The following is a 21328-nucleotide window of genomic DNA, read 5'->3' as shown; positions in this document are numbered from 1 at the left end:
CTGGGGCCAATTTCAGCGGAGGTTTTTGGCGCATCAAGAGATGTCAGCGTGGTCCGATGCTACGGCGCTGCGGGCATTGCCCGCCATGCTGGACGACGATGCGCTCGCGGCCTTCAGGGCTGCACGGAAGTCGGACCGCTCCACGCTGAAGGATGCGCTGGGTTTGTTGGCCAGGGTCTACGGGCCTCCCTCTACGTGCCGCCATCAGTTCTACGCAAGACGGAAAGCGGCCACGGAGACCGCGCTGGCCTATCGCACGGCGTTGCTGGCTCTTGCTGATGCTGCGTTCCCTCGGATGGACGAGGAGGGCCAAGACGCGATGGTTTTGGAGCAGCTGCTCAAGTTGGCGCAGGACCTGGGGGTCCCTATCAACACAGCTGACGAGATTGATATTTCTTCTTTGAGAGTCGCCACGTGTATTCAAGCGCACGAGGCCCTACAACGGAAGCAAGGCGTTGGTTGCAACGCTGCTGTCGTCGCAGCCCCGGGTTTGGTGGTCGCCGAACCCCAAGTCGTCAGCCCACGAGAGGAGGCGTTCGCCACGGGACGACCAGGGGACTGGAGGCCGGGGGCCCGGTCGCCTCTGCGATCGGGCCGAAAGTCGGAGCAACTAAGATCTACTCCGACCCTCGTCACGTGCTATAACTGCGGCCTCCGGGGCCACGTGGCGTCCGGGTGCCGCGCTCCGCGGCAGCGCGCCATGGGAGCTCGGCTGGACGACGACCGAGAGCCCAAGTCATCTCTACAATCCCCGGCAAGTCGCGGCACCTCACACGCTCGGCCTGTTTATTCGGCACACATGGGACGCCGCGTTGCGGCGGAGGAGGGCCGGTTAAGGTTCGGGGATTCGGTTCGGCGAGGGGGGTTCGGCCGGGACCAGGGAGACATTGAATGGGCGGAATTGGGGCATAGAATTGTGGCTGCTTCGGCGGGTTCGTCCGTTTTTACGGGATCTATTGATGGGGTTGAGATTAGGGTGTTAGTGGACACGGGGGCATCGGCAACTATTATATCGGACCTCATTTATAATATTCTTCCGGTCCAATGTCGTCCGCTGCTTCCAGTGGATGTGCCATTTTACGCCGCTAATGGGGGATCGTTGGGCATTATCGGTCAGGTTAGGGCGTCCATTTGCATTGGAGATATCAAATTGTCGGGACCCGTTTTCGTTTCGTCTTCTTTGGCAGTTCCGTGTCTTTTGGGCACTGACTTTTTGGCTAAAATGCCCATTAAAATTCTTATCGATCAACGATGCATTGAACTGCCATCGGGTCGCCGGATTTCATTTTTGACGGGCCCTACTGACATTCGGACGGCGTGCGCTACGATACAAGCGGTGGCGACGCAGACAGTGCAAGTGCCCCCGGGTTCACAGATGTTGATTCCCCTCCGGTTGCGGAAACCATGGGTGAGGGAGGCTTCGGGACAGAGTATGCTTTTGGGTCCTTCTAACAAGGCTGTCGGGGGTCTTGATTTATCGGTGGCTCACACTTTGGTGCGGGCTGACAGGGATCCGTTTGTGATGGTTTTGAACGCGGGGTCGCGACCAGCTGTCATTCCGCAGGGCACCGTGCTGGCTCACGCGGCGCAGGTCCCTGGGGATGATGGGTTGGTTGCGCAGGTGGGCTCGAGCCCCGCGCGGAACGTTGAGCCAAGGGAAGACCTTGAGTGGGTCCATTCGTTATGTGCCGCCTCGGACGATTTGTCGGCGGCGCAGTTGGGTGCGCTGCGCGAGTTGCTCATTGAATTCTCTGATGTATTCAGTAAACATAAGTATGACATTGGGTGCACGGATTTGTTGCACCATCACATTGAAACGGGCGATGCGGCGCCGGTCAGGCTAAATCCCTTCCGACTGAGTCCCGTGGAGAAGGAACATGTTCAGTCGGCTGTTAACGATATGCTAGAAGCCGATATTATTTCGCCCTCCTCTAGCCCGTGGGGAGCGCCTATTGTGCTGGTTAAGAAGCAGGACGGGTCCCTGCGATTCTGCGTTGATTTCCGTCGCCTGAATAAGATCTCTGTGGCTGACGCGTATCCGCTCCCCAGGATGGATGAGTCCCTCGATGCATTGTCTGGTGCGCGATATTTTTCGACTCTTGATTTGTTATCGGGGTTTTGGCAGTTGCCGCTCGACGAAGAGTCGAAACCTAAGACAGCATTTCGGACTCCAGGGGGGCTGTTCCAGTTTAACCGGTTACCCATGGGACTTCACTCCTCTCCAGCGACGTTTCAGCGACTTATGGAGCTGGTTTTGTCGGGCTTGCAGTGGGATACATGCTTGATTTATATGGACGATGTCATTGTTTTCAGTAAAACCTTTGAGGAACACCTCCGGCGATTGAGAGGGGTGTTCTTGCGAATGCGATCGGCTAAGTTGAAATTTAAACCGGCCAAATGTCACCTCCTTCGTAGGTCCGTTAGATACTTGGGTCACATTGTCGATTCTTCGGGGATCTCCACCGATCCCGCGAAGACGGATTGTGTCGGTTCGTGGCCGACACCTACGTCCGTTTCCGACGTGCGTAGTTTCATCGGGTTTGCTTCTTATTATCGGCGGTTCGTTGAGCACTTCGCCACTATTGCAAAACCCTTGCACGCTCTAACGGCGAAGGGAGTGAAGTTCAAATGGGGACCGGAGGAGGAGGCCGCGTTTCGCTCCCTCCGGGACGCCTTGGTGGGTGCCCCACCCTTGTGTTATCCCGATTTTGCCAGTCCCTTTTTGCTGGACACGGATGCTAGCAACACGGGCATTGGGGGGGTGCTATCCCAAGTCGTTGGGGGTGTCGAAAGAGTTGTCGCCTACGGTAGTAGGGTGTTGTCTCCGGCGGAGCAGCGCTACTGTGTCACCCGTCGCGAGCTGCTTGCCATTGTTTTTTTTGTGCAGCAGTTTAGGCCATATCTTTATGGTCGTCACTTTACAGTCCGAACGGACCACGCGGCGCTACAGTATTCATTGAGGGTCGCCCAGCCCTCGGGCCAGTTGTCGCGTTGGTTGGAAGTCCTCCAGGACTATCAGTTTACGACTACGTACCGTAAAGGGTTGCGACACACGAATGCCGATTGCTTGTCGCGGTTGTTGCCTTGTGATGAATGCGCGTGTTTGTCGGGATCGGCGCGCTGTAAACCGACGCTTGCGGGGGAGATGGGGGCACTGGCTGCGACAGCGGGCGCACCGATCGGGGATGATTCCACTGCCTCTCAGGGTCGGGACTCGCTGCTCTCGCTGTCGCTCAGCGAATGGGGCCGCCTCCAGATGGCGGACAGCTCGCTGCTAGCATTGCGCCGCAAGGTTGGGGGTCCCGAGGGGGACCAGGAGCATACCGGCTCCTATGTACTTGAGCGGGGCGTGTTATTGAAATGGGACAGTTTGTCCCGGCGGAACGCACTCGTGGTGCCTTCCGCTGTGAGGGGGAGGGTTGTCTTGGCGGCACACGAACGCCTCTTGCACTTGGGAGTTAACAAGACGCTTGCCCTGCTTCAGCGTGACTATTACTGGCCGGGAATGGGAAGTGATGTGGTGCATATTCTGAAGGGGTGCGTTGAGTGCGCCAGGCGTAAACCACCGGCCGTGGCAGCTAATCCACCGCTGCAATCTATTCAGGTCTCGCGTACCAACGAGCTCGTTGCACTCGATATTTTGGGGCCCTTCCCAGTCACGCCGAGAGGGAATAAATATTTGTTAGTGGGGGTCGAATACTTTACCCGATGGCCTATGGCGTGGCCTCTCGCTAACCAGTCGGCAGCGGCTGTGACGGATGCCTTCGTCCAGGGCTATGTCCTGGACAAGGGGGCTCCCGAACGCCTGCTGACCGACCAAGGTAAAAAATTTTCGAGTAAATTGTTGCAAGAGGTGTGCGATCTGTTGGGTACCAAGAAGGTGCGTACCTCCCCGTACCACCCGCAGACTGACGGGATGGTGGAGAGACTCCACAAAACCTTGACTTCCATGCTGTGCCAGCAGGTGTGCGAGGCACATGTAGATTGGGACCTGCAGGTCCCGGGAGTCCTTGCCGCGTATAGAATGGCCCCCCATGCAGCTACGGGGTTTTCCCCATTCTATTTGATGTACGGTCGGGAAGCTGACCCGCCAATAGAAACGCAACTTGGCCTGTCCGCTCCACGAACTAATTCTAATTTGGCAGAACATATTAAGTTTAATATTCACAAGCTGACAGAGGCGAGGGAGGCCGCGCGGCTTAATTCGCGGGCTCGCCAAATTGCTAATGAACGGTTGCGGGCACGGAAGGTGTCCATGCACGAATGGAAACCAGGTGACAGGGCCTGGCTGCATTGCCCTCAGGCACCCTTGGCTACGTCGCCTAAATTGTTGAGACCGTGGAGGGGACCCGTGGAGGTCGTGCGCGTTGCACGGCCCCAGTGCGTTCAGATAAAGTGGGGAAAGCGCCGGTGGTACGTTCACCCCTCCCGACTGAAACCGTTCTCGCCTCCATATGGCCTCCCCTTGTGTCGTGATGGCCGGGCGTGTGACGTGACCGGCGACCCAGAGGGGGAAATGTCTCTGCCTGATCCACACGTATTTTCGCCTGATCTGCTCCCAGGTGTCTCGGAACTGACAGCTGCCGATCACCGGCGGCCGGATCTCCGCGGCGGGGCCGGCCCTTTCAGGCCCGTTCCGCGCCGTCTGGAGCAGCCGGAACCGCCGGACGGTCGTCAGTGTCCCGCCCCATACGATGGACCAGCCAGACGGACTCGCGCCAGGTCGTGCTACTTTGCATGACCTGCCTCGTGAGGAATCGGGGCAGTTGGAGCGCCTCGTCACTGCGTGTAGTCGCAGGGACGTGGGGCGCGTTCGTTTCGAATTTGCTCGTATCGTGTTATTGTTGACTTTTCGGGTTCATTGTCAATCTGTACATAGTTATTCTTGTTGTTGTTGTTGTTGTGTTATGTTACGGGGCACACTCGGGGGGTTACGGGGTTTTTTTTTGTTGGTTGTCGTTTTATCGTCGCGGTTGGTTGTTGTTAGCAGCCGGGCCGGCTGCGAGCTATGTGGGAGGGGGTGATGTAGTGGTGATACGCGCTGGGTGTATATGTCGTGTGCCAGCGCGTATGTACGGGTGTGTGTGCGGTGACGCGCGCTGACGGGGAGGAGCAGGCGTCAGTGCGCGGGTGGGGGTAGTGCTGCTGATTGGCTGTGTGCCGGTGACGCGCCCAGAGGGAGTGATCGGGTAGCAGCGCGGTGTGATTGGTCGGGGAGTGGAAACACGCGCTGAGCGGAACCGGATCGTAAGGATAGCGCGTGGGGATTGGGTAACTGAGGAGCGGTGCCGACGTTGAGGTCCGCATCCGCTCCGCCTCCCGGGAAGAAGGGGTATATAAGGTGATGCACAGAGGAGCAGGGGGCAGAAGTGGAACCATCTAAGAATGAAGAGGAAGGTGCAGAGATAGAGCCCGGAGAGGAGAGTAATGGAGAGTAGAAGCTGAGTAATGTATAGTGTGTAGCCAGCGAGATAGAACGGTCTACACGAGCTGAGTAATGTATAGTGTGTAGCCAGCGAGATAGAACGGTCTACACGAGCTGAGTAATGTATAGTGTGTAGCCAGCGAGATAGAACGGTCTACACGAGCTGAGTAATGTGTAGTGTGTAGCCAGTGAGAGAGAACGGTCTGCACGAGCCGAGTATGCATACGGTGTAGCCAGCGAGAGAGGAAGGTCTGCACGAGCCGAGTATGCATACGGTGTAGCCAGCGAGAGAGGTGCAAAGTCTACACGAGGCGAGTGGAGAGTGTAGCAGAGGCGCAGAGTCTACACGAGGCGAGAGAGGAGTGTAGCCGAGGCGCGGAGTCTACACGAGGCACAGAGAGCCGGCAGCACAGAATCCAGAGTCAAGAGAAGCGCATTGTGAAGAAGAGAGGCCACGCGTTGTATTGTTACAAGTCAAGATTTAATAAAAGAAGTGTGTTCCCGTCAAGGAGTTTCCTGCCGTCATTTTCCAATACTTCACAGGTAACAAGCTGAGATTAGGAGCACTCCCTTTAAGAGTGTGCTCCTAATCTCAGCTCGTTACCTGTATAAAAATCACCTGGGAGCCAGAAATCCTTCTGATTGAGAGGGGGTCAAATACTTATTTCCCTCATTAAAATGCAAATCAATTTATAACATTTTTGACATGCGTTTTTGTGGATTTTGTGTTGTTGTTATTCTGTCTCTCACTGTTCAAATAAACCTACCATTAAAATTATAGACTGATAATTTCTTTGTCAGTGGGCAAACGTACAAAATCAGCAGTCGATCAAATACTTTTTTTCCCTCACTGTATGTAAGGTGCGAAAGAAGTTCAACATACAAACACAGCAATTCCATTTGAAATAAAACTATGAACAAAAAATATTTTTATTTTACCAGGTAAGGCCCACCGAGTTACATAGATAATTTTCCGAAGCGACCTTGTCAGAAAGGATAGCTCAACGAAGTGGCTTATTGCGTGGAAATGTATAGCAGCCAAATACTCTAAACGCACGATGTTGATTCGAAATGTGGAGGAAAAAAACGGAGGACCCGGAGAAAAATCCACGTGACCACGGGGAGAACACGCAAACTCCAAATATAGAAGCGTCAGGGTCGGGATAGAACCCACGACCTCCCGTATACCAGGTGAGGTAGTTAACATCTCCTAGCCACCGTGGCGCCCCAATCTCCGTGGGGCGGGCGGTGCTGTGTTACCGGCGGCGTCCAGCACGGCAGCGTCGACGCGGTCGGTGAGCAGGCAGTAGAGGCCGTGGACTCCTGGCACCCGGCGGAGGAGCTCCTCCTGCGGGATCTGGTCGTCGCTGTCCCACTGCTGCACCTCGCACCTGCCGGGCAACACCGAGGGCCCAGTTCCAGTACATTTCAGACACTTGAATGGTGGGGGCAATCATTAACATAATCAGATATACTCTTTGGTTCTTTCGGTAAAGTCACGAAAGAACCAAAGAGTATGCATTCCTGCAGTCACGAAAGCTTCACATCAAGAATAATCAGATATAATGTTATTATTATCCTGGGTCGATGTCCGGTAGTCAGCTGATATCCTGTGCTGCTTACTGTGCATCATTGCTCAGATTGAAAGAGATCGATTAACACAAGCACCGTGTTAAGATTGCTGTCTTTCTCCCATATATATATAAAACCTCGATATCTACATATATGTTGAAAATGTAACCTTTCCATATGATAGAAAAAGATGTGTAAGAGGAAGTAGCAGTGACGGTCACTGCATCGAGCGAATTCAGATGCGCATCTGCGCCCACCTGGAACGCTCTTCTTTCCGATATTAGGAAGCCAATGGAGTTATGCACTTTTAAATCATCTAGATTGAAACCTCACTTCTGTTGAACTATGCACTTTTAAATCATCTAGATTGAAACCTCACTTCTTTAGAACTATGCACTTTTAAATCATCTAGATTGAAACCTCACTTCTTTAGAACTGATTTTTGTGTTTAGTTTATTGTCCTTCCCCCACACCTCCAATTAGCAATTTGCTTGGGCATAGTATACAACCAAATTAGACCGATTCTGAAAAAAAACAGTTTCCAATACAACACTCAAAAGGTGCGCACAGACAAGTCCATTAATCCACTTGCTGTAGCCACCACCTCTTGGCCACCTCACAGCCCAGTGGGTTGGCGAGTTTCACTATTTTGCCCGAGATCCAATGCAGCAGCAACTTCTGCTCTAAGGCCTCTACGTGGCAGCACACACGATCGAGAAAAAACTGAAGCCACCAATCAGAATCGGTGATGGGTAGCAGAAGGGTGTCTCATGGGCATGCTCATGGGTAGCAGACAAAACCACGTATGGGAAATAAGGACAGCCTTAGGGGCCGGGATCATGGATAATATGAGGAAGATGAGTACAGCTAGGGATCGACTTAAGAGGTTATGAATAAGGTTAGAAATATCGATAAGGTTAATTTAAAGTTGGATTTATGGATGTTGCTGTAGAGATAAGCTTGGGGTACAGTTTAAAGTTGATTTGGTTTAACTGTTCAGAGCGCAATAGACCACAAAATAGAGTCACATTTGCCAGCGCGATCTGGGCCACAATGACAGGAGCAGACACAAAGAAAATAACGTGCAGCACCGAAGCAAAAAGTAATTGGAACAAAAACAACCGTGTTACACGAGAAATCCAAAACACTGCACACATGCCCACACAATCAATGCCAAATAATAAACGTCCTGCAGTGCAAGGCGGCTCAGGAAGATTATTCCCAGGGTGATGACAGAACAATAACGAATTAAGTTACAAAAGCATCAAACAGATATATGGGTGACCATTGTGCCTGTCTGGAAAGAGGCGACAATACATTTCAAATGCAATTACAAGTGAAGTGATTGCAAAAAACCGAGAGTTTAGCGTCAATTTGCGATTCAGATGGAAGGACATCTGCCTCCCGTTTGTGACAAAAGGCAATGAATGATTAGAGCCAGGGCTTGAGTCATGGATAGGGTTTAGAATACAATTAGGAACAGTGTTATTATGGCTTGGGTTGGGGGAAGCTGTCGTGCGCTAGCATCTCGGGATGTTCAACAGGGCTGGCTGCTACCGAGTGGTGACTGCAAGCGCCGCTATTTCGGAGCAATCGCCACAAGCACCGGCGACATCCACGCCACCACGGCAGCTGCTGTCACGCATCTCCTGACATGATGCTTGACACTGCAGGGCTGGTGGCCACCACGTGCGCATACCGTGTGAACCCATACGGTTTAACCCGTATTCTTGTACAGGGAAATTGAGTTTTCAGGTCCATACGGCGTACAGCCGTAGCAATAAGGGGACAAAAAAATGTTTTTTGTCTATTTGTTTGTTTCTCTCCTTGTGATGGGACTTTGTAGGATGAACGTTGAGATGTATAAGGGCACGTGGTGACCAATGCGGTCTGAATTGGTCTGTAATAAGGTAGGGCACTGACAAGGGGTTGACAGGTATGTGTGTGTGCGTGTGTGTATATATATATACCTTAATTCTCAGGATTATGAGGCGCTCCTCCCTGGCCCTAATTACCTATCAATTTGCGACACTTTGCAGTCGATTGCGGTACTTTGCGGTAACTGCTCTGTATTTGACGGTAATTTAGGGTCAGGGAATTTGCGTTGGTAGTTGTGCGGTTCTCCGCGAGACTTTGCTGTAACTCGGAGGGGCCGACACGCGGGAAAGTAAGACACACCCCAAACGCGTGCCGCCTATGAATTGTATGTCAATAGTTACACAAAATCTGGTCACACACACGCACTATCAACAAACACACACACATACATTATGATGAAGCTTGTTGTAATTACTGGCGAAACGTCGTACAGAGATTGTAAATGTTGTTGCTTTGTTCTCCAACACACCGGTGTGCTGTACTAGTAATGAATTGGCACGTTCTGTTTACGTGACAACCCTTACTAGTTGGCTGTGTCGGGTGGTGGCGGGTTTAACGACACATTTATACTGGTAGGAACGAAGTGGACCAGACCACCAATAGATTAATGTGTCCGTCCGTCCGTCCGTCCGTCCGTGTATCAACATCGCCCTCTACTGCAAACACTTGGCATGACCCTGTCCGACAAGATGGCCGCCCGCTCCCCCTGCGATCTGTGAATTAAACAAGATGGCCGTCGCTTCCGGCGCATCACGGCAAAACTTTCAACTTCGCTTCAAAATTACTTTACTGAAACGCAGCACTTTAAAAAAAATTACTTTACTGAAACGCAGCACGTTTTTTTAACACAGAGACAAGAAACATTTATTAACAGAGACGAGATACATTTAATCGCCTTATTTGTGCACGAAAAGCACGGCGCGAGGCCTAATGCGGCAGGCTTCGCGAGGCCTAGTGCGGCAGGCTTATTAACACAGAGATGAAACGCAGCACGTTTATTTAAAAAAAAAATTACTTTACTGAAACGCAGCACTTTTTTTTTTAACACAGAGACAAGAAACATTTATTAACACAGAGACGAGATACATTTAATCGCCTTATTTGTGCACGAAAAGCACGGCGCGAGGCCTAGTGCGGCAGGCTTTGCGAGGCCTAGTGCAGCAGGCTTCGCGAGGCCTAGTGCAGAAGGTGGTGGTGATGGGGGGTGGTGGTGGGGGGTGGTGAGGGCTGGTGGGAGGGGTGGTGTTGAGGGTGGTGTTGGGGGGTCTTTAAATCTCACAGCGTTTCTTGTCAAAACAAACACTTTTAATTAACGTTACACTAGAATACAGTAATTTTTTCTTTAACTCCTCTATACCCGGTCGATATCCCTGTACCGGTACTAAGTATTATTCCTATCAGCCCACCCCGCAGGGTCCTGTTATATCTAACCCCCAAAAAACCCCTGTATTATGGGCATTAGGAACACACAGACACATACCAGATGGCTGTACATTATTCTATAATACGCTCCCCCCCAACTCGTACTTTAAATAACTGAAGGGGTGGTGGGGGGGGTTATTATAATCCGAAAAACACGGTACAGTCAATCGTGGTGGTGTCCGTCCCGCGTGTTTGTGTGTGTGGGCTCGGCTGTGTGTCTGCGTGTGTGTGTCCGGCAAAACAACCCCCTACCTCCTCGTTGGTGACGGACGGTAACGCTGTGGTGAGCAGTGCCATGGATGGGAGGGCAAATTTTGATGGCCATTCCCCTCATGGCGTTTGTAGCCACCACAGAGGCCAAAGGGGGCTCTGGATGAGTGTGAAGGGCTGGTAACTCCTCCACCTTTAATTAATTAACACGAAACCGCAAAATAAAACTGCGGGTGGCCACGTGGAATGTTCCAACACTTACTGTGGAGGAGAGGCTGCCACTCCTCTGTCAGGAGCTGGACCGGTACAGCCTGGATCTCTGTGGTATTCAGGAGGTCCGGTGAACTGGCTCTGGCTCCTGCCACCATGAGGGGTGGACAGTCCTCTACTCGAGGCAGGAGACTGCCAAACAACATGAAGTGGCTCTTCTTCTGAACAAAAGAATGAAGGGAGCGTGGGAGCATGGCGGTGAGGTGTGGGAAGCTGTAAGCCCCAGGCTACTTTGGACTCGCCTTCCCATTAACCAGAGGCGAGGAGTGGTAGTCGTGGTTACTTATGCCCCCACCGAAGACGAACATCCGTGGAGGAATGCAGGCAAGGCCGACGAGTCAGATGCTTTCTATGACCTCCTGTCACAGGTGCTAGCTATAGTGGCCCCTCGGGATAGAGTCATCTTGTTGGGTGACTTTAATGCCTTAGATGGTCATGATGCTGGCACCTGGTCTGGAGTGATTGGAAGGCATGAACCAGATCAGCTCAATAACAACGGTAGAAGGCTGCTAGACTTTTGTGCAGCCCATGGGCTTGTAATGACCAACACGTTGTTCCGGCATCGGCACATCCGGGTCCAAGCAAGAACATCTGCTGGACTACATAGTGACGGAACAGCGGATGTGGGCCCATGTCCTTGACACCAGGAGCTACACTGGAGCTGACCTGCCCACTGACCATCGACTTGTCATCTGTAAGATACACCTGCCATTCTTCCACTCCGATGGTGGGTGTACACCCAGGACCCCATTCAAACCCATTGTGGCCTGGTCTCAGCTAGCTGATGAAAGTTGCAAATGAGAAATTCATCATCCCTTACGGCTGGGGTTGGCATCGTCCCCCATTCCTCCTGATGTCGAGGGGAAATGGGCGAGGTTTAGGACTGTGGCTCATGTAGCTGCAATGGCTGCATTGGGTACACGGTCCAGACCTCCCCAGAGACCCTGGCTGACAGAGGTGTTCAGGCTGGCTGAGAAAAAGCGACAGGCCCACTCTCATCGTCTACAGCATCCCACGTCAGAGAATGAGGAGGCTTACCGCAGCTTTTGCAAGGAGGTTCGGAGAGCCGTGATACACTGCAAGGATGGGTGGTGGTCGCGGGTTGCTGGGGAGATGGAGTAACTTGCAACACCACACCTATCACCATCATTAGGGGTAAGAAAGGTGATCCAATCTCCGACCGCCAGGAACAGGTTTGCAGATTTGCTGAACATTTATATGAGGTCCTGGGGGAGGGGACATCTCTCAGCCTGCAAAACATCGTGGGACAAAGTGGGTATGACCCTGCTGAGGCTGTGGTGCCTCAAATATTGGAAGAAGTCACCCCCTGTGAGTGGCTCGCTGATGTGCCATTTGTTGAGGAAGTAGTAAAGGCGATCCAGAGTCTGAGAGCAGGAAAGGCACTGGGCAGAGATGATCTCCGAAGCGAAATGCTGAGGGGTTGTGCACAGATTGCCCTACATGACATCATAACAGTTGGACCACTGGACAGGTTCCGCAGGATTAGAAGGATGCCCTGGTGGTCCCCCTCTTTAAGAAGGGGGACCACACAGACTGTAACAACTACAGGGGCATTTCACTCCTCAGTGTGCCGGGAAAGGTCCTGGAAAGGAATATTCAACATCGCCTTGCCAGGCACACTAAGGTTTCGGGAAAGGGCGGTCCTGCACAGATGCCATATTTTCCGTCCGTCTGCTACAGCAGAGGTATAGGGAATTCCAACAAGATCTATATCTCTGCTTTATTGACCTGGTCAAGGCCTATGATTTCATCAGTACGCCTGGGCTCCGGGTTGTTCTTCGTGCTTTCGGAGTCCCTGACTCTCTGCTCACGATCAGTAAGGACCTTCATAATGGTGAGTGGGCCCGGGTAAAACTACGTGGCCGGGAGTCGGAGTCATTCCTTGTACACCTTGGGGTGAGACAGGGATGTCCTCTGGCTCCCACATTATCTAACATCTATTTCGACCACGCAGTTCGTGAAGCCTTCGATGGCTGTACCGGAGGAATTTCCATCTGGTACAGATACAATGGGAGGCTGATCGATGCCTGGGTGCGGTCAAGGGATGGCTCCCTATTGGTCAACCATGTTATGTATGCCGATGACCTGGTAATTGCTGCTTAGAGGAGGAGGCGCTGCTGCTGAACCTGGCGCGTGCCGCGAAGAGGTGGGGCCTTACCATAAGAACCACCAAAACTAAGCACCTGCCTGGAAATGTTGTACCATTTGACACTCCACACCCACAACTCCCAATTGGTAATGGGGCAGTTGTGGAAAGAGTGGAAAGTCTCCCATACCTGGGCACTGTGGGCAGTATGCTCATGACCGGCTCCAGTTTGACAGCAGAGATCTCACTCCGAATCAGTCGAGTGGCATTATATTTTCATCGGTTGTGTAACGCTGTGAGGAAGCTACCTGGTCTGTCACTCCGCACGAAGCTTCAGGTCTTCTCGGCCAGTCATTACATCCCTTCTCTATGCTTGTGAAACGTGGACCCCCCTAATGGAACATCTTAGCCGGTAGAAACATTTAGGCTGTCCTGCCTAGATCCATCCTGGGTTTAACCAGGCTGGATTGTGTGAGGAGCTCACAAATCCTTGAAAGATCTGGGCAAAGTCCCATCGGTGAGCTCCTCCGGCAGATAAGGCTGCGTTGGCTGGGTCATGTAGCCCGCATGCCCAGCCACCGCATGCCCAATCAGCTTTGTTCGGGCTAGAGAAGAGATGGAGTGATGTGGTACAGGAGGACGTGGAGCTGAGTGGACTTGCCGATGACTGGCACCAGCGGTGTCAAGATCGGCCTCAGTGGAGGAGGCTCGTGAAGGACGCTACTGGGCAGTTGGAGGCAGTCGCCCTCCAACAACAACGGAGGGCGGAGGAGCGACGCTCACAACAACGAGCGGAGCACCGGGTGGCTAAAGCACAGCAAGTTATCACAGTAGGGGGCACAGGTGGTGCATCAGCCACTCGTCTCAGTCTACCCGTGGCACCTGCTGGGTCTGCCCCGTGACCTGCTACCAACGGGCGTTCGACACTTCACGTGGCCTCAACGTGCACCTCAACGTGCACCTAGCCTGGCACAAGCGCCGTGGTGACGTCACCGCCACTTAGTGCCGAATACCGGTTGTTGTTGTTGTGTGTGGGCGCTCGGCGTGTGTGTGTAGGATCAGTGTGTGTGTGTGGGTACAGTGTGCGTGTGTGGGTACAGTGTGCGTGTGTGGGTACAGTGTGCGTGTGTGGGTACAGTGTGCGTGTGTGGGTACAGTGTGCGTGTGTGGAATCAGTGTGCGTGTGTGGGTACAGTGTGTGTGGGTGTGTGTGGAATCAATCACCGTGTGTGGGATCACCGTGTGTGGGATCACCGTGTGTGGGATCACCGTGTGTGTCTCACCGTGTGTGTCTCACCGTAGTGTAGCGGTTAGCGCGCTGCGCTATGAACCTGGCGACCCGGGTTCGATTCCCGCTCACGGCCAACACCAGTGACGATTATCTGAACCGGTCCTGGGCCTCCCCTAGGTCGACTCAGCCTTAAATGAGTACCTGGTGCGGTGTGTAAACATCGCCACTGGGGAGACAAAGGCGGTCGGGCGTGGTGCTGGCCACCCACCCCCTCGTGTACCGTTCTGGCCTTCATAGGTGCTCGCTAACAGCACTTGCCCCTACAGTCTGTTAAGGCTATACGGGGGATCTTTGTCTCACCGTGTGTGTCTCACCGTGTGTGTGTGTGTCTCACCGTGTGTGTGTGTGTCTCACCGTGTGTGTGTGTGTCTCACCGTGTGTGTCTCACCGTGTGTGTCTCACCGTGTGTGTCTCACCGTGTGTGTCTCACCGTGTACAGTGTGTGGGTACAGTGTGTGAGGGTTCGGCGTGGCTGTGCCCCCACTCACTGTGTGCGTGTCTCACTGTGTGTACAGTGTGTATGTGTACAGTGTGTATGTGTACAGTGTGTGTGTGTACAGTGTGTGTGTGTGTACAGTGTGTGTGGGTTCGGCGTGACTGTGCCCCCACTCACTCTCCGCTCGCCTCCAGGGCCCCGACCCCGGAGTCGGGGATTCTGCGGGTCAGCAGAACCCTCCAGGGCCCCGACCCCGGCCCCGCTCCGCGTGTCGCGTCAGCGCTCGCCATTGCGAGGAGCCTCGACCAGGCGGGTCGCACGCCTCGACGCAGCAGAGGCACCAGCGGTAGTCGATGCAGCAGCAGCAGCGGCAGCGGTGCAGGCATCCGCCGTGAGTCTCTCCCCCACCAGCACCGCCTCCCCGCACGCCACCACCAGCAGCGAGAGAGCGGCTCAATTCAACAACACCAAACACAAAAGCAGTTATATGGGTACGGCGTAATGAGTAGTGCAATTATAACTGTGATGGCAACCGTAGATATTCGTCGTGAAGTAAGCGTTCTAGTATAACCGCTGCCCCAAAACGTGGTACCTTTAAAATGAGATTTTATAAACGCGAAACAAAAATTGAGCCGCGACGCTTGCCGTAGTCGGCTCTACGGGTCGCCTCGATTGCCAAGAAACGCGAAGATGGAAAACGCGTTTTGTTAAGTGCGCTGGCGCGCGTGATCACCCACGTGGACGTCCACATGGGTGATCACGTGAGCACCCACGTGGACGTCCACTGCTGCTGAACCTGGCGCATGCCACGTTGACGTCCACGTGGACACCCACGTTGACGTCCACGTGGACACCCACGTTGACGTCCACGTGGCGGCTGCGACGGAGCGACGCAATCGGACACCCGACGAGATCGCCCCGATCGAAGATTTGCCCAACGTGTGCCTGGCGTCAACCGGTGTCAAGATCGGCCTCCATGGTGGAGGCTCGTGATGGAAGCTGCTGCTACTGGGAAGTTGGAGGCAGTTGTGGGGACCGACGTCCACCCCACCGCCCTCGCGAGGCAGGTGGGGCGCGACATCCGCCCCTTCCGCTCCCTCTTCCACCGCGTCGACCGGCTCTCGCCGGGCCCCCGCCGACCAAACGAGCGGAACCCCCGCGCTCGCGCCCGCTCTGAGAGACATGTTCACACTGCTGGCTCACGGCCGCACGGAGTTACCCCACACGTGGACACCCACGTTGACGTCCACGTGGACACCCACGTTGACGTCCACGTGGACACCCACGTTGACGTCCACGTGGACACCCACGTTGACGTCCACGTGGACACCCACGTTGACGTCCACGTGGACACCCACGTTGACGTCCACGTGGACACCCACGTTGACGTCCACGTGGACACCCACGTTGACGTCCACGTGGACACCCACGTTGACGTCCACGTGGCGGCTGCGACGGAGCGACGCAATCGGACACCCGACGAGATCGCCCCGATCGAAGATTTGCCCAACGTGTGCCTGGCGTCAACCGGTGTCAAGATCGGCCTCCATGGTGGAGGCTCGTGATGGAAGCTGCTGCTACTGGGAAGTTGGAGGCAGTTGTGGGGACCGACGTCCACCCCACCGCCCTCGCGAGGCAGGTGGGGCGCGACATCCGCCCCTTCCGCTCCCTCTTCCACCGCGTCAACCGGCTCTCGCCGGGCCCCCGCCGACCAAACGAGCGGAACCCCCGCGCTCGCGCCCGCTCTGAGAGACATGTTCACACTGCTGGCTCACGGCCGCACGGAGTTACCCCACACACCCGCGCGCACCACAGCTATCGCGAACCCAGCCTCCAGCAGCACGCTCGCGCTCCCCACCTGCGAGCGATTACCTCAACGAGCGTCCGTGCACACCGCAGCTATCGTTAACACAGGGGCGCGAACGCCCTCGCACCTGCGGGCGATTATTTCCTAACACACCACAGCCAACGCTAACGCGGCGCACAGCGGTACGTCCACACCCGCGAGCGATTACCTCACGGCGCACCCGTGTCGCGGCTCCGCAGTCGCTCTACACACAAATCACAGACACCACACTAATGCTCTGTGCTATCTTTTATTCGCGGCACAAATACACACCCTGGAGGAATATTTTGCGAGAAGAGCCGAGCCTACTGCTGCCTAAGTGCTCAGTCACTCACACGTCCTACCACGTACCTCGAAGCTGTACTCACGGCGTCACATGGACGCTGTGAGAGTCGGAGGGAGAAGGACGAGAGAAAACTTTTCCTATCACTGCCTCGTAGCAGCACTCGCTGGCATCACACGGATGCTGCGAGCGGCTCGAGGAGGCAGGGCGGCAGGGAGTGGGCCTTGGCGGCCCAGAGGTTGAAGACAAGAGTCCGAAAATCATCCCGGGATACTCTTTTTATTCCCTTAACTTCAAAGGGCCGGGGTGACGTCGTACCGCGCGACCAATCGTAAGCCTACCTGTGGTTACCGCCCCCTGTTACCGTGTCCTCCGTGGAGTGCCGCCGTGGCGGCGCCGGCCATCCCTTGTCCCTCGTTACTCATTGTCTGGAAGGGCGCCCAGCTGGCGAACACACCCTGCGACTGTGTATTCAGTATGAAGGTCGAGATGGGGAGTGGCGCTGCGATTCTTCATAGTCTGCTCTTCTTGCTTAATATTCCATTCTCAGTCCCTCCTGATGTCGTGAATAACTCATTGCGGCTGGTCCAGTGAACCTTTTCTTTTTGCGCCCATACAATTTTACGCCAACTCAGGGGCACCACAATGTGATCTGTCCTGCGAGGGTCGGCCAATCTCCTGGCCCCAGGAAACCGTGGGACTATCCTCCTGGGGAGCCTTCGGATGAAAACCCGTTGTGCCAGGCGATCCCCTGCCAGGACACTACGTGTGTGCGCTGCATGTGGATGCTCAGTGTGTGTGCTCAGTGTGGGGCCAGGGGGGAGTCGCAACCCTGGCAGAGTTGCTCTGCGACCGTGGCACCACACAGTCGCCCTCCAGCAACAACGGAGGGCAGAGGAGCGACGCTCGCAACAATGAGCGGAGCACTGGGCAGATAAAATGCGGTAAGGTGGCACAGTGGAGGGTGCAGCTGGGTGCGTCTACCGGTCATCTCAGTCAGCCAACCTAAGGCACCTGGGCCTGTTCCGGGACCTCCAGTCAGCGAGCCTTCGACACTTCACGTGGCCTCAAAGTGCACCTGGCCTGGCAAAGGTGCCGTGGTGACGTCACCGTCACTAAGTGGCGAATGGTGGGGATTGGTATTGGCAGTTAACCGAAGGGGTGGGTCTTTGCCCATATATCAGAATCGGAATATAACACTGCAGGAGGAATCCGATGAGCTATAAAGCTCTTTTTCCACAGTCCATTTGGGGAGGAGGGTAAGAACGTTACAAAAACAAACAATACAATGACGGGAGTGCAAAGTACAAGGGTAAACAAATCACTCAAACACATACAAATAAAACAACAACATCCCCATCCCACCGAGACAAAGCCCACCGACTCTTGTGGAAAGTGAATCGCGGATAATTGGTTCGATTCCGCTCAGTCAATCCGGCGCCCAGCTGAAAGTCGATTGGACAGCCATCTTGAAGATGTCCGATTTTGATCATAAATGTAATTCCACGGTTCACAGGGTGCATACAAAACAACAGTATTGATGTCCACTTTTATTATGTGGAGATCTGCAAACCGCAAAATATTGATTCAAGATAAAATCGGATATTTTCAACTTTGAGCTGGGCGCTGGATCGACTGATCGGAATTGATACAATTACAGTTAATTTCGAGTCACGACCCGCAATGACTAGATGTGGGGGACATGTGGTCGGTGACTTGGTCGGGTGTGCGATTGTGTAGCTCCATTGCAGCTCCATTTCAGCGCCACGCGGACTCGAGGGAACACGTTTCGTGACCTCGCTTTAAAAGCAACAACTGAAAGTTGTGACATTTTGACCATTGTCCGCATGAAGTGCTCGCATACCTGTCAACCCCTTATCAGTGCTCTATCTTATTACATACCAGTTCAGATGTTCATCCTAGAAAGTCCCATCGCAAGGGAGAAACACAAATATATATTTTTTTTTTAACGGCTGTAAACCGTATGGACCTAGAAACTCAATTTCCCTGTACAAGAATACGAGCGCCATCTCCTGCATTATTGGGGAGTTACATTTACATACTGTCATGCGGTACTATGGATTCTATCTGGGGGAAAGGTTAATGGGCGGATCTAGTATGGAAACCTCTGGAACATTCCCAAAGGTTCCTAGAAGGGCGTGGCCAGAGGCGGAGCTTAGCCTCGGAGAAGGGAATATAAGCCGGGGGCACAGCAAAGTGAGGGGTCGGTGTTTGAAGATCGAAAAGGAGCTCCCCGCCGCTGCTGCCCCGCCATCTCCACCTGCCACGTGGCGGCTCGACCTCCAGCCGCTCAAGCCTCTCCCCGGCGCGCCATCAGCCGGCGGTGCGGTAGAGAATGGGGAGAGTGCCACGTGGCGCGCCATCAGCCGGCAGTGTGATGGAGAGCGCCACGTGGCGTGGAGCAGCGCAACCACGAGAACGGGTCGGCATCCGCGGAACGAGAGGAGTGGCTTTACCGAAGTCTAAATACATTTCCTGAAGTACTCACCGTGTCGGAGACACTTATGACATGGGTAAACCATATGGGTTTACACGGTTTGTGCTCGTGCTGGTCATGGTGGGTTGGTGGAGGCTTCTGTAAGGGTGCAGCAGCCAACACGATGATGCTCTGCCCACGTTGTTGTCTGTTGTCATAGGTCTTTACTTGGTCTTGGTTCTCACCTCTCTCTCGTGTCTGGCAGCGGTGATTAATAACTCCGGCAAGGGCATTGCTTCAAATCTGGACTCGACAGAACACCACACTTGGCGCTCGACAGAGGCAACCCGAATATGACCGCGACTGATGGTAATGCCCAATATTTACCTTGGGATGTTTGGCCGATTCCACAAATGGCTTCATGCTGGAAGAAACCAAAAACAACCCCGGAGAAAACCCAGCGGCGCACACACCGGCATGTAGGAATCAAAGCTCACCTCAGGTAGAGGCAATAATCCATTGTTCTATCATTTCCTGGCCACATTGCAGCCAAACCCTGTAACCCTTGCTCATCCCATGAGGTGTACTCATGTAGTGACTTGTAACGTCACTACCGTGTGGGTCTGTACACACACATGACGTCACTACGTGTGATTGTGGGAGTGACGTCACGGCCGGGCCGGGGAGCCTGAAAGCCGTCGGTCAGTGCCACGGGAGTCGTGTGAGGCCGCCGCACTCTGTATGAACCCGGCCGGACACGTGACCGGATCTAGGTGGGGGCCGGGGGCCCCGGGGGGACCTTGGAGGTCACGTGGCCAGAAGCAGAGCCTTCTCGAGGGTTCTCGAAGGTGGGTGTGGCCTGGCCACGCCGAGGCGCATATAAGCGGCCTCCGCACGAGGTGCGGGGCTGCTCGGGTCCGGGATGAAGACGCCTCATGAAGAGTGAAGCCAAGCCTCAAGTCAGCGTGGCCAAGCAGTAGTCCTCCTGGCTTGGCCATGCCAGTCGTTATCAGATAGTGTCAGTGTTAGCGAGAATAGGTCGGTGGTCACCACCCTATGTGTAGTGTAATTACTCATTGCCTTCCCATAACAGTGTGTGCGCCTCCATTTCACTCATAACTAGAGTAATTAGCAGACGCATGCATTTTTGACATGGAATAATTTATGGAACGTTTGATTTAAAAAAAACAGTAACAGATTATTTGACTGCCATGAGCATTTTTGATTTCAAGATGCACGCGATGCCCTGGGTGAGAAAGACAGTCGTCGGACCAAAGTCTCTTGGTCGAGGGACGCAGCATTAAACTTCGCACAGCAAAATATCAAAAGACGAGCTTTAAATAAAAATATTTTTAAAACTCCACACGAAGGCTCGTTGCTGAAGTTGTAACGCACGCGCTTAAGCGCAGATGTACGCAAACATTACCACTGCGGAACAAAAATTTACAAACGAACCCCCCGCCCACGGAGAAATAAATAGAGTTAAACACGCAACACCCGGGACGGCGATGGCCGTGGCCCAGCGGTGGTGCCGTCGAACCTCCATCGCAGCGGTTTGAGGCGAGCGGCCGTTCTGGTTAACACTGCAGCGTGCGTTATTGAAGGGAAATGCTACGCGCTGCCTGCTTCACAGTCGACGTTAAAGATCCCGCGTTGTCATTCATGACAGAGTGGGAGGCCACACGTGCCGAGGTCGCCGTCCAAATTTGCCGAATTGTGAAGATTACGTTCACCTTAATTTGGGCAAAACCCACATCGCAATGTCCCTCCCTGCTGGCGGACTCTACTCGTCTGCGAAAAGGCGCCACCACCATAGCCTTTGCACGATAACGATGGCGTAAATATAAATTAACTAATTTTTAAATTATGAACTAAGCCATTGTAGGGGTACACCACAATCGTTCAAGGAAGATGTGATCAAAACAGCTCTCGTGTCGGACCCGAAACCAAGCGGAAGACTCCGCAACTCTCACCAGACGGACGAGCTCGTACGGGGGGGCCTGGGAACGAATGAGCGGCTTGCATGCGGTGCGGTGATGTCACGTGAGAGTGTCTACAGGTGAGAGTGTCTACGGCTGACAGTGTCTACAGGTGAGTCTACTGCATGGCCCCAGGTGGTGGTGGCCCCAGCTGGAAATGGCCTGGGTGGGG

The 21328-nt window shown here is 53.9% G+C and overlaps 1 protein-coding gene across 2 annotated transcripts in view; it reads right to left on the bottom strand.

Moving 5' to 3' along the window:
• The window catches only part of GRHPR (glyoxylate and hydroxypyruvate reductase), a 36270-nt gene extending 20978 nt beyond the window's left edge, over positions 1 to 15292 (bottom strand). Inside the window, exons 1-2 of one of the 2 annotated variants that reach the window (XM_078613545.1) lie at positions 14789 to 15292; positions 6686 to 6816 (exon numbers count right to left, since the gene is read on the bottom strand). In XM_078613545.1, coding sequence (XP_078469671.1) covers positions 6686 to 6816; positions 14789 to 14997 — 340 coding nt within the window. In that variant the 5' untranslated portion in view covers positions 14998 to 15292. The remainder of the gene's footprint in view (positions 1 to 6685; positions 6817 to 14788) is intronic. The other variant, XM_078613546.1, reaches the window with a different exon arrangement.
• Positions 15293 to 21328: the final 6036 nt, after the last annotated feature.

Source organism: Lampetra planeri, chromosome 41 (genome assembly GCF_965212315.1).
Source record: "Lampetra planeri chromosome 41, kcLamPlan1.2.h2, whole genome shotgun sequence".
Classification (NCBI taxonomy): domain Eukaryota; kingdom Metazoa; phylum Chordata; class Hyperoartia; order Petromyzontiformes; family Petromyzontidae; genus Lampetra; species Lampetra planeri.
The sequence above is the reverse complement of the archived record's forward strand: the minus strand, read 5'-3'. Positions and strand labels throughout refer to the sequence as shown.